Source organism: Fundulus heteroclitus, chromosome 5 (genome assembly GCF_011125445.2).
Source record: "Fundulus heteroclitus isolate FHET01 chromosome 5, MU-UCD_Fhet_4.1, whole genome shotgun sequence".
Classification (NCBI taxonomy): Eukaryota; Metazoa; Chordata; class Actinopteri; order Cyprinodontiformes; family Fundulidae; genus Fundulus; species Fundulus heteroclitus.
Window position 1 is genome coordinate 35,606,664 of NC_046365.1, and position 14,308 is coordinate 35,620,971.

Consider the following 14,308-nt stretch of genomic DNA (forward strand, 5'->3'; position numbering starts at 1 on the left):
GATTACAAGATCCTTTTGAAAACCAGTACCATTAATCAGGTCATAAAAATACTTCTCATTAAGCCTACAAATGTGTTTTTATTAGTCTGATGTAATTGTATGACCTTAAACTTTGTGTTTTCATTAGCCATAAGAAGAAAATCATCATAATTAACATGAAAAAAAGCTGAATTGACTTACTGAAAGAAATTCACTTTTTAATAATGATTTGAATGAATTTATTGGATATGACTGTATAAAAATGTTTTGTATACACAGACGGCTGGAGAGATATTAAGAAAATTGCTGTTGTGTTTTGATGACTGTAACTGTACAGCACGTTGGTGCTATGGTTGTTTAAAGTGCTTTTTAAATAAAGTTAGTTTGTTTGTGTAGCTCAACTATATTGTACTCTGTTATATTTAAATTCCCCTCAGTTAAACGTAGCAGAGTAAATAAAACAAAATACTAATATAAGTAAGATCTGCCTAAATGAATCATAATGAAGGTCTATATGAGGTCATTACTACTATGTTTGCATAGCATATTTATGTACATTTCGTAACATTTGTGCACATGTATGGATTATGTGGAATAATTGGCGACGCTCTACCTTTAGACAAATGCAGTCTGGCTGAGCTGGAGCTCAAATTACATATCTCACGTTTCATGGACTTCTCTGTGTACGTTTGGATTACCGTTACATTTAATTGTCAGGTTATCCACCAGATTGATTTTCTAATTTGAGTTTTAACAAAAGTCAGAGCAACATCAAATAGTGTTTGTATATTTACTCAATCCTAATCTTTCTGTATTGGTCATAAATTGAATTATGAATATATATTTAAATGTTTACAGTCATTTTAGAGAATAGTTTCAGACAAAATATTACTAATCCTCTCAGCCTCTAAACTCCATTAATGCTCATGGATCTGCAAATTAAAATTCAGTTAAATTCGGGACGGGTGACTGTGGATCATCTTTGCAATATGAAAGCTACGGGTTCCTCCTGTCACATGTTGATGTGCCTCTGGGCAAGGCAATTAACCCCAAGAAGTCTACCGATTTGCATGTATGGAAAGGAAAATCAGAGTTTCTGACCAGCTGGTCACCAGTCAGGACTAATCAAGCTAAAAATTGAACAATACCAATCAAAACATCCATTTTTTTCAGTGCAGCTCTAAAGAAATGTTTGCTCTGTTGTGATAAGAAAATAACTTTTTTCATCATCTCTGAATCAACAGCTAACTTTTAACAAAGGCAGTCTGGGGAATTTCCTTTAGGATTATCATTATTTTTATAGTTCCAATTAATAATGGCACTATATGAGACAAACAGGTCCAACTCACATCCAGAAATATATATTTAATAGATTCAGTCTAACCCTATCCTTGGATTGAACTTCATCCGATGTGATGAATTATTTGGTCTTATTTAACAGCTTGAAGTTCTTTGCAGATGTGGCATCAAAGCCAAAAATATCCCAGACAGATGCCCTTGAAGGTTACAAGACAAACGTTTGTGGTAGAAATCATTTTGTCTCATCTGCAGCCAAGGAATGATGGTGAATTAAGTTGTTTAGAGTTAATAACTAAACCAAGCATACACTCACGCCTGGCGTCATTCTCTTCTTGTCCAAAATTGTTACCTGGTACTTTGCTAGTTAATATCCCTAGATCATTTTACCAACATTAATTTCCAGTAGCAAGTATTGTTTTTATTTTAATTTTTTTCTTATTAGATTGAGTTTAGAGGCATTAACTCCTAAAATGACTGGTCTCTGACAGCATCAAAATAAATTATTGCTTGTACTCTCACCCTTAATGAACGCTCGCATGGGATGTTTCTAAAAAACCGCTGAAGAATTTTTGACTCAAGGAAATCAGATACTTGTTTGAGAATGTTCAGTTTTCTGCTTTGGATCTAGACACGGGAGTATAATAAATTCTTTATGTCCACATATACATTCCCAGCAATAAAAAAAGATATTGCTCACTTTTCACTCGGTTATTTTAACCAACAGAAGTCGCTCAGACAGTCAGACCGACGCAGACTGACTGTCTCTGTGTAACCTGCTGGGCTTCCACCCTAACACACTCACACAACACAAACTGTATGTTTTTAGCACAGCTAAAAGCCACAGAGCCTCGGGAGCAGCAACAAGAAATCCCTTTTACACAGATCTGTGTAATTTACACATAAAAACACACACACTGCTGCTCTGCAGGGTTGTCAGGTTTGCGTATGTGGTATGAGGGGAATGCATGGGGATCAGCTCACAGATGGTCAGCGCTCTGGGTGGAGTTCATATTTGTGTCATCACAGAAAACATAAAGAAACCGCTAAATCACACATATGCGTACAAAAGCATAAATCCGTCCTTCAGAAGATAATCACCGGTCATAAAACCTCGTAATGTCTCTGTGATGCTTCTGCACAAAGGAGAGGAGAAGAGACGTTCAGGTTCCTCTGCTGAGAATCAATGGAAATGAAAGCCTCTGCAGGCTTAATCATTAAAATCAAGCTTTTACCGCTAACATGACAAACACGCCGCTTTTCACTTGAATCCTTAGTCTTAACAATAACTTATCACACGAGTTAGTGCTCATAACGTGTAAACCATCCTTCTCTAATCATTTCTTGTTGCTTTCATATAAGAACAAGTGTTACTTGAATAACAGTCATACACCTTTAAAGGAAAAGTCATTTACTGGTAGAAATTGCGTCTACCACTAATATCTCCCCCGCAGCAGCAACGGAGGCTGTATCGGGGTGTGGACGATCGATTTAATCTTGTAAATAAAACTTTCGGCCCACATTAAATTTTCCCTCTACAGACGTAAACGACGTGACGCGAGGAGAGAGATCGAAAATTTCTGTTTCCCGCCCGTTGACTTCTCCCAGATCCGTCTGGTAAATGTCGCCAAAGGTTAGGTCAGGCCACGCGTCGGGATTTTTGCTCCAGTGTTCTGGTAAAGTATATGGATCGGGCAAGGAACATGTACCATCGTTGTACAATAACTTTATCTTATATCTCTCTTTCGCATCTGAAGGTAGGGAGTTTGCATATGCGGAGAAAGGTATAACATCTTCGTTCGATTTCCTCCTCTTTACACCACCCGCCATGTTTTGCCCACCAGTCAGCGCGCAGGCTTGCTTTGTGAAGTCACACAAAGGCTTTGCGAATAAGCCTATAGGATGATCTTATTGACTGCTAAATTTAGCTGTATTTTTCAAGTTGTGCAGAATATCACATGTTTTTGCCATTTTTCTCTTTACAGAGAAACCCTGGGATTGACAAGGCTGCTACCAGGTGGTTCATTAGTAGGGCAATCTGCTCTGGTAGCCAGCCTGCAGCCACTACTACTGTAGCTCAAAATTGTTGCTTGAAATTACAATCTCCTGAATTAGACTGATGGGACAATTGTGATTCCCAAACAACTAAATTTGTCTTGTATGAGAAACATTTAGCCACTTTCTTTCAGCCAGCTGACCAGCAGTGCTTTAAAAAGCCACAAAACTCCAGTAATTCTGGCTCTTTCTGTGAAATCCCATTAGAAGCATGTTAAGCTGTAAGAACAGTATGATACTATATGTATATAAGTAAAATATGTTGTTTTTTCAAAATCTTCAGTATACATTAACACAACCCATGCCAATGCTCCATTGCCTTTCTAAGCATTTGATACTGCAGCATACATAATGTGATCTCAAATTAGACCTGGCCGAAACCTTTTCTGGATTTTTTTTTCTTTTTTCCATGTTGAAAGATTCTGTGGTATTAGTATCTCCACTTATTGATGCCATGTATACTGCACATTTACGACACTGCTCCAAAAATGCAAGTAGATGCAACTCAAATGTTGTTGCCATGACCTAAAAACACCATAAATTACAAATTTTGCCACCTTATGCAGACACTTGGTCTGCACTAATGAAGATTAGTATATATCTGCATGCCAAATGCTTGGAATGGCTACCACAGGAGGACGGTCTGATGATTTTTTGATAACAGCAAAAATAACAAATTCTGTACTGATGTAGTAGCTCACCGTCAAACTATACACCATTCATCCCACTATCCACATACTGCACAAAACAAAGGAGTATCAAAACAGACCTGATGTTTTGCAAAAAGATATTTTGCAAAATTTATTCAAGTTTTGACCTACGATAAATGTTTTTTGAGATGCAAACATGTGGGGGGCGAGATAAGAAACAGTGTGACGGCAGGTTAACTTTATGAAAAGGGTGGTATGATAAATCTACAGATATCTATTTAGTTTTTATTCCACTAGTGACTTTGTTCTCCTCTTTACATACACTGAACAATTGGGCTCCAGCAGGTTAAATGTACTGGGATCTTTGAATGTTGATACTGTGATATAAGATACAGAATGGTTACAAAAATAAAGCCTTTAAAAATAAAATATCAATATAATCCTTCAATACGCCCAACCCTGCCCTCCAGTTGCTATGAGAGCAGAAAAAAATGACAGCCTGTTAGATAAATGGGAAGACTTATAGTTAAACCCCATAAACGGGACAGAAATAAACAAGGAAATGGGATTGGAGTTTACATCTCTTTCAGTTTTGTCCAGTTTCACTCATCTAAATGTCCTAAAAATCTAATTTATTCATGTTATTCAATATTTCTTAAGGAGTCTTGGGTTTGTCGAGAGTAGAGAAAAACTTACTCTACTCTAACTGTCAGACTATGTTCAGTGATTCAGGGGGCTGTAGTTCAACTAAAAAACAGATTTCTGCTCTTAATTAGTGTCTGGTCCCAGTTGAAGGGTCACTTTGTGGACTTGTTTTTATCTGGCATTTATAGTAATAATAATAATAATAATAATAATAATAATAATAATAATAATAATAATAATAATAATAATAATAATAATAATAATAATAATAGTGGCCAATAAATTAGCCCAATCCTAACCATGCATTAAAAAAAAGAGCGGTCAACTTTTGCTTTCTGAGATACAATTAATAGAGCGCGAAAATAGGAGAAACTATTCGGTTCTTTATAATAGGAGAATAAAATAGACTTTAAAATGATACCAAGATCTTGTTTTAAGGTAAAAAAAATAGAGTTACAGAACTTCAGCGTCACAGAAACTACATTTACGGAGACAGACAAAGCACGTGCAACCAGTAAAATAGATTTTTTATCTTTCAGAAACCATTACAGCAGATGGCAGGATGTTTGGTCACCAGGAAGCATTTCAAAGTTACTCCAGAAATAGAAGAATGACCAAGAATTAAAGTATTCAATTAGACACTTCCCAGACAATTTTATGTTGATACCTTTCTGGGGGAAAAAAAGTATACTTCCTTTTACACATGTATATGATTGTCCAGCATGCACTTCAGACTAGTTCTGTGGACCAGCTGCCCGTTTGTTGTGTATATTTACAACAGTAATTACAGTAATTAGAATAAGGGTTTTTATACAGATGCTTCAAGTCAGAGGCCAGCTTCAGTGCCATAGTCATATGACTATATGTCTAACTGTTTGTACTCTGCTCACATTAGACTTAGACTTAGACACCTTTATTTGTTGTTTTGTATGCACAAAGTGCGTACAGAACGAAATTTTGTTTGCATACAGCTTGAAAGATCACAGTAAATTGCAGTAAATTTCAGGATAAAGATGCAGGATAACAGCTGCCATCAGTTTTTTTTTCTTTGTGTGCTTGTGGCGTCCCTAAATGGATGCTGTCCTGAGTGATGATCCATGCTGCCCGGTTCAGAAGTAGCATCACCACTGGAATTGGAACTGTTTAATAAAGGAGTTGGCTACTGAACATTAACGAACCTGATGACGTTTTAGTTAAACAGAAAACGCCCCTTTGTGGCTTTAGATAAAACATGGTTCGTTCAAAGCAACTCCAAGTCTGCTGCTAAAACTCCTGCAATTATTTATTTTTTACTTTGGTGTCTTCAAGCGTCACTGTGTAATAAACAGAGAAGCGCCTATGATGGTACACTTGATGCCAGCTGTTTTTCATCCCCGCTGATGGTTGATTGAACATCTGCACACATGCGGAAACACTCTCCGGGACAGCTTTCCCGACCACAAACCGGCAGCTCTTCGCCTCTCAGAACGCAGTATGTCGTCTTTGCCTGTTTGCGGTGCACGATGTGAGAGCGGCGTGCTGTGAAAAGCGCAACTTGAGGTGCGTTTGTGGATCCTGCAGCCGGACCTTCTCCTGGCTGCAGAATCACCGCAGACGCGTGAAGGATGGCTCAAAAGAAGCATCTGGGCACGAGCGCGCACAGCCGCACGCGCACTGTCATTGCCCAAACACACGCACACGTGCCTGATCGGAGCCAGATGTGCGAGAGGATCAGAGGCAATTTCCCCTGTCACCATCTCACGTTGTAAAACTGAATTAAAGTTGAGTGTTGACTCACCAGCTTTGCACGGGTCTTTGTAGTCAATGCTCTCCGCTTTCTCCTCTTCATAATAATCAAATTCGGGCTCCTCGTAGTCGAAACAGTGAGAAATAGTAAGTTTCCCCCAGAAAGTCAAGCTCGCAAGCACCAGCGTAATCCAGCGCATTTTAGCGGCCAGTGCCAAGGGCACTCGGTCCATCTGCGGACTGAAATCAACTAATAAAGGCCTCTCTTCTCCTCTGCTGTTCGGAGATGGTCTGGATTCTATAGGGTCATGATGGTGGTCGCGGTCCTGTCTGGCAGCTTGGTGGTGGATGGCGGCTAACTACTGCGCCCGGCGCTCCGTCATGGTGAACCGAAGCATCCGAAACACTCAGCGCTGAGGAGCTCCGCTGTCCTCCGACGTGGCTTTGCAGGTGAGACTAAAGTGGGAGAAACGATAGAGACAGACAGAGAGAGCAGCGGTGAGATAAAGACCGGGTGGCTTCTGAGCGTAAAGACGCACGGCGGTGTCTCTGCTGCGCGCACGCAAGAAAGATCCGCGTTGCATATTCTGCAGCCTGACTGCACTGATGTCGCTCCCTCCAAGGGGTTACAGCCTCTGCTGTGTCTCAGCCTGTGTCAGCTCACTGTCCTCAAACACACACACACACACACACACACACACACACACACACACACACACACACACACACACACACACACACCACCACCACCACCAGTACCGCCGCCGCATACCTGCACGCTCTCATAACTTTCTTTCCCATTTCTTTTGTTCTCATTCAATGTTTCTGCAGTTTTCTTAACCAGGACAAAAAAAATCTGAGGCTCTTTCCTCTCTTTTCTCAGTGCATCCCCAACAGAGGAAGCGCACTCTGGTTATTACAGGGTATTGGACCCATGATACGTGAAATAAAGACAGTTTGCGTGAATAAAACCGGCAGCGGTAAAAGTAACAGGACCTCAGCAAATTGGCCCGCGGGGTATCTGGTAATCTAGCGAAAACTGTCAAGTAGGTGACAGTAAAACCATAAACGCTCGGAGAGATGCATATAGGAAACCTTTAGGATGTAGTCACGGCGTGAGAAGTCAGTATTTTATTCTCTCCCTTTTTCTTCATTGTCATGGAAGAACCACCTATTTCGTGGGTAAAAATGCATGATCAAATTTACCCAATGTAAAGTGGTGGGATAAAACCAACACTTTTAATTAGCACTATCAAAATGGGAGGGGTCTATACCGTTTCTTCATATGATTTTACATTTTTCACTGGTTTCATAGTTATTTGCATCTGACTGGTGCAGTTCAAGTCTAATTAAATGCATAAAAACAATAAATTTGCTTTAAAGCAAATATTCACAACTCATTAAAAAGGCGCATTAGCCTTGATGCATGAATGACAATGTCTCCTCATTCCTTTATTTTCTGCTGATTCAATGCAACGTATTCGTTTCTCATTCATGTGTTATAAGTCCTTGAAAATAAAGGAAATTGTAATCTGTCAGAAAGTCATAATCAATTGGTCAGAGCTCAGAAGAAAATCCTGATTGGTGCATCTCTTGCACTGGTTTATTTACATGTTTAGTTATATATTTACTTTGTCCTATATAGCACAGAGAGACAGACAGACAGACTGATCGTTGACATTTAAATTCAGAAAATCATTTCATGACTTTTTGTTTCAATGGAAGATAAATCTGTCATTACACAGCCTCACCTCTCTTAGCCACTATGAAACATGGAAGACAAGAGAACATATCAGTCAGGGTATAGGGCTGAAGTGTTAATCTTCATAAGTCAGGAATAGGCTCCTCATGAGAGGGTTAAAAACATCCAAAATTAACTTTTGCAGTACTATACAACAAAGAGTGCCTTCCTAGAGTCACCATGTCTCCAAAAATCAGACTGTATGAACAAAGTGTTTTATACCATCACCAACATTAGCATGTGGAGTTTGCAAAAGGCTACTGGAACTTTAACCACAACTATGTACTTCCACCAAATGAAACTAAAATTAAGCTTTTTAGCAATCCAACAGTCAGGACGGGTTTGGCATGAAAGAAGTGATGCATGTGTGTATAAATCCTGATGCTGACTCTTAAGCACGGTGGAGGATCTAAGGTGCTGTGTGCCTGCTTCTCTTCAAAAGGCCCCAGGCACCTTGTTGGACTGTGGCACCAAGGTTTCTCTGAAATACCAGGAGATTTTGAATAAAAATGTGGTGGCCTGTGGCAGAAAACCAAAAAGATTTTGTCACTGGGTCTTTCACGAAGGTAATGATCCAAAACAGAAGGCCAAATAAGAACAGAAATAGTTTCTCGGAGACAAAATTAGCCCTTTTTTCATGGCCATGCGGTCCCACAGAAGCATGTGGGCTGAGTTCAATAGAGAAAAGAAAAGGGATTCTTCATCATTCTAGGAGAATGGTCTGCAGTCTCTCTCGGTTTTATAAGGTGACCATGGGACACCAAAAATGGTTCCATCTGTGATATCAAAACCAGTGGTTCCTTAACTTGGGCAATTTGCTGATGCATTGCAAGAATTTATTTGAAGGCTATTCAGATATCCTAAAATGTTTTTAACCACAATATGAACCAGTTAAGGTCATTTGCATCCAGGACACCCAACATTCCTTCAGATGCATCTGCTCTGTTTGCAGGAATGCATGAGTTGGGTTGATCTTTAAAAGGCCAATTGTCTTAGAAGTTTGCACCAAGAAAGGTTCCAAATCTCTCAGTTTGCAGACCCCCCCCCCCCCCCCCCCCCCCCCCCACACACACACACACACACACACACACACAGGAGACCTGTGCGCAGCAGTTGTTGACGGACAAAAACGCTGCAGCCTGTGAACACCTTGCCAAGGTAAATCCTCCCGCAAACGAGCTCACCCTGTGCGTCCCTGCAGCTTACCTGCAGCCTTCACCTGTCCGGGGGCGCGTCGCTTTCCCGCGGAGTTTCTAAAAGACCCATCACGCTGTGGAAAAACAGGGAGCTTTGTTTTATGAGGAGGAGGAGGGGGGGCGGGGATTTCCCTCAGGAGGTGTCACTCGGTACCGTCGGTTCCTAACGTGTCCGCTTCCCCCATGTCTCACCGCGGAGATTACCGGAGCGCTGCCTCTGTCCCTCCTGACTTTAATCCTGCCCTCGGGGAGAGGTGACGTCACGCTATCAATCCATCCGCAAGCTGTCCACGTCCCCGCGGGCATGAACGCAAATCCCCTGGAGCCAGCACACACACACACACACAGAGACGGACACACATGCGTTCATGTGTTTTTTTGCAGGTCAACACACTTTTGATCTTTGTCCCCAAAACGCACCTCGCTGAGTCTTTAAACGAGCAGCAAACGGCAGCCGGCAGGATGGAGCAGCCTCCTGACGCCTGCGTGCGTTTCATGGCTCAGAAGGAGTCACTTTATTTAACTGGAGGGAAACTTAGAGGATGTGGCGCAATTTTTTTAATACTTCAGAAAGACAAAAGTGACGCTGCTATGGATGCTATCGCCAGCAGGGGGCGCGAAAGCACCAGTGCTTAGATCAGCAAAATAAAAAGGCTGACATCCACAGTGTGTTGCCAAAAATATTCACACCCATAGTATTTATTTATTTCACATTTTGTCACCTCACAAGTTTTGATCTTTAACTTGTATTTAACTCGCGTTTTATTGCAATCGGCATAAAACAGCACGTAGTTGTGATGTAGAAGAAGAAATAATAATTTCAAAAGCTTTCAGGGATAAAAATTGGAATAAGCTTGTGCACACATACAAGGAATTTGACCCACTCTCGATAAGGACATTTTAAATTCCAATATGTAGAGAGTCAAATAAAAATTAAAAGTCAAGTTAATTTGTGTCTATTTGTATTCAACACACGTCTTGTGGTGTATGTCCTGTCCTGGTTTGTAGGTCTGGAGACTGAATTGTTTTGCATCAAAACATTTTTTTGCATAACTCAAGCTCCCTCAGACTGGATGAAAAACTCACTTTGGACTACAATTTTCATATCTTGCCACCAATTCTGAATTGCTCTCTGCCCAGGCCTTTGACTCGGCTGTTCTGACATACAATATACTTTGATCTAAGCACTAAATTTAGATTTTTTTCCCCCATCCGGCTTAGAAGATGAGCCTCCATCCAAGTCAAAATTCTTTTACAGTCTCTTGTCCTGTATTTAACTCAGTTTATCTTGCGTTTAATTCTGATCAGTTTCCTTGTCCCCAGTGAAGAAAAACATTCCCACAGCATGATGCTGCAACTATCGTGGTGTCTTCAGAGTGATGTAGCTCTTACTTAGAAGCCAAAAGGTTTACTTTTGATCTTGTCTGAGCAAAGCACCATTTCGTATGTGTGCCAATTATCCATACACCATAAACTAGGACATCTTGTGGCTTTTCTTCAACAAGGGCATGTTTATGCCACTGTTTCACTAAGCTCAGATTTATGGAGTTAATAGTTGTCCTGTTTCTGTCTTAAACTTCTCCACAATGGTCTCTAACTAACCTTTTGGTTAGAAGAGCAGCAATTCTTTCTTATTATTAAGGTATCCTTTCTGTTTATCATTGAAATCCATCCATCCATTTTCCAAACCGCTTAATCCCTCATGGGTTCGCGGGGGTTGCTGGTGCATATCTCCAGCGTTCTCATTGAAATCCCAATCTGACTAAATAAAAGGAAACTTTTATTTTGTTTTTATGACACAAACTCACTTGAGCAGCTGTAAGTTCCTGTTGACCCAGCGAAACCTTTGGATCCTCCAGGAATTCAAAGGTGCAAAGCTGGAAAGTATCACAGGCATGTCTGGTTTTCCCTCCTGAAGCTATAATCTCCAAAGCAGAAACATGGATTACAGATGGATGGATGGATGGATGGATGGATGGATGGATGGATGGATGGATGGATGGATGGATGGATGGATGGATGGATGGATGGATGGATGGATGGATGGATGGATGGATGGATGGATGGATGGATGGGTTAAGCATTTGTAATCTATATGCAACAAACTACACTAAAGTTGCACTTAACAAGGCTCTTTCAGGTGTAATAGTGAGAATAAAATGCTATATTAAAGGCATATTTGGTCTGCAGAAAATTGCATCATCAGCAAAAACCTTTAAGGGGGACTGTGTGTGTTTTTTTAGGTGTGCATTTATAGTCGATTTTTTTTCTCCTGTAAAAAATGCTAATTAAGTCTGTGGAAGCCATTGTGTGGCGTTCTCCAGCCACTTACGGGAGTTCTGTGTGAGCAACAACCAGCCAATCTATTCAGCAAAATGCTTCCTTTCTTAAAAAAGGACCCAGCAGTTTGAACTAAGTGCTGTGTGCAGGCATTTGTGTCCCTATTTAAAGCATTTATTGATTGGTGAGTCTCTGAAACTCTGGGAAAGTACCTCGCCAGCATTCTGACCCTGCACACGGACCACCTCTGCCCCTCCCTGAATCTGCATTCTCTTCCAAACAGGCACACAAAAGTAAAGAGAAACACTTAAACTGAACAAAAGCCCCCAGAGGATCCGAAAAGTGCTGTGCTCTGCAGCTATTGTTATTACTATTAGCTTTGCTTTGCCTGAAGCGACAGGTCACCGGCAAATCTATAGGCGGCCGCCTTGACTTCCACAATGGCTGCACTGTACTTCCTTCTAAAAGGTACGAGTTACACCAAAAGCTAGGATTTAAGTCATGGGTGTCCAGTTCCAGTCATGAAGTCTTGCCAGGTTTAGATGTGTCTGTCTGCTCCAATACAGCTGACCTCCTCAGAATGTCATTAGGCTATTCAGGGGCATGATAAAGAACGGTCGTTTGGCTCTGGTGTGTTGAACCAGGGGAAAAACCATAACATGAACACTGCAAAAACGGAACTGGAAATAAGTAAAATGTTCTTAGAATTTGTGTATCTGTCCTTGATTTGAGCAGGTAAATAAGATGATTTGCCAATGGAATAAGAATTTTGCACTTAAAATAGGAACAATTCATCTCCATCATCTTATTTCAAGTGCAGGATGTCTAATTATCTTATTTTAGGGGTCAAAATACTCAATTTATTGGCAGATAATCTTATTTACCTGCTCAAATCAAGGATAAATACACTAACTTTAAGAACATTTTACTTATTTTAGATCAGTTTTTTGCAGTGGAGGAGACCGGGCCAGAAGCCCTGGACACTACTGATTTAAGTAATGAAAATTGTATATTTAAAGTTTGTTATAATTTATATCCCACTGATGTTTGGAGTCTTAACGTGCAGCTAAAACTGAGATTATTCAACTGCAACAAATTCTACTGTTTATTTATTTTTTTAATAAAACAACTGGACTTCTATTCCGAAGCTGAAGACGTTTCGCTTCCCATCCGGGAAGCTTTCTCAGTTCAAAATGTCTGGAGTCGTGTGGAGTTCCAGCTTTATAGACCTGCAGGCGAGGCCTCGTTAGAGCTTAGATTCACATGTAGATTCACCTGGAACTGATCGGCCCAACAATGGAGAGTCGTTAGGCTCATCGTTAGCCTGGCTCACAGGAGGAATGTTGTGGTCACATGCATGGAGGTGAGTATAGTTTTTTTTTTAAAGTAGAAACCTGAGTCCTCTTCCTCTGTTTAAAGTTGTTTTTTTTAGTGTCCTTTGTCCTGGAGGTGCAGGTGGACGGCTGAAGCTTGTCCTAAGGAGGAAGCTCTCCTGTATTGAGCCATGCGTCTGTGGGGAGGTTGTTTGGTTTCTCTAATATAAAGATCAGAACATTCCTCACTGCACTGAGCTGCATACACCACTCCGCTCATTTTAGGCTTGGGGGTTTTGTCCTCAGGATGGACCAGCCTCTGTCTGAGGGTCCTGTTGGGTTTAAAATGTTCTGGGATCTTGTGTTTAGAGAAAATCCTCCTGAGTTTTTCTGAGATTCCAGCAAGCTATGGGATGAAAATCTTGTCCTGGTGGGGACATGTTGATGGTCGATGGTGTCAGGTTCTGATGACAGAAAGTTTGTGTTCCAGTGGATGGTGAGATTCAAAAAGAAGATATTGGTCTGTGTGAGTAGATTTCCTGTAGACTTCAATGCTGAGGCTTTAATGGTATGTAGAACATGTGTCCATGAACTGCTTGGACAATCATAGTGTTTACACTTGCGTATCATTTTTTTTAACAGATGCAATGCCAATTTCCAAAGTCTGGTCTGACATCTGGAAATTGGGCTCAGATGAACCAGACTTGTAGAGGTCAACAATCCTTTTCCTGATCGATTTGTTTGGATTTTTTTCACTAAATGATAGAGGTCCAATGTGTGGTAAATTTATGACATCATCAATGTGGGCTTTCCCAAACTTTTTAAAGTCATAATAATCTTAGCCCCTGCCAACTTATTTGTTTAAATGGGATAAAAATAAAAAAAAACTTAATTTCTCTCCATGGGGAAACTGACGTGACGCCACCTGTCAATCAATCTTGGAGACTTGTCAATAACTGACCAATCAGTGATAGAAATTTGTCTCAAAGGGAAAGCTGCAAACTCCCTTACCTGCAAGAGTTGAATCTAGGTAGTGTAAAGTAAAATTTGCATTCTTAATACAGAATTTCACTGTTAGTTCTTGCCGTGGATAGCTTGATGGCACCATGAAAACGTCTAGCTTACTGCAGTCTGCAGTAACTATTTTAAGTTACTAAAATATATTTTAAGCTGGCTATCAGTTGGGTACTTAAACTTGGGCTTTAATGTTGATTTGTCCGTGGATATGTTGAAATAAGTTACAACTTCACAACGCATTTGGAAGTTTTTGCTTTATTGTTGGTAGATAAGGCAAAAATGCTTCTGGTAATGCTATGAGCTTCACTATCACCGCCATTAACAATCTCTTTGTAGTTGGAGGTTAGATCAGCTTGGGGTGCACTTCCGCATGGGCAGTGCGATCTTACAGTGGCCGTCATGTCAATTAGC

The 14,308-nt window shown here is 40.5% G+C and overlaps 1 protein-coding gene across 1 annotated transcript in view; it reads right to left on the minus strand.

Moving 5' to 3' along the window:
* tll1 (tolloid-like 1) overlaps nt 1-9,527 on the minus strand; it is an 84,824-nt gene extending 75,297 nt beyond the window's left edge. The window contains exons 1-2 of the mRNA XM_012869729.3: nt 9,298-9,527; nt 6,403-6,806 (exon numbers count right to left, since the gene is read on the minus strand). Of these exons, the coding sequence (XP_012725183.2) occupies nt 6,403-6,583 (181 nt within the window). The 5' untranslated portion in view covers nt 6,584-6,806; nt 9,298-9,527. The remainder of the gene's footprint in view (nt 1-6,402; nt 6,807-9,297) is intronic.
* Between the last annotated feature and the right edge of the window lie 4,781 nt (nt 9,528-14,308).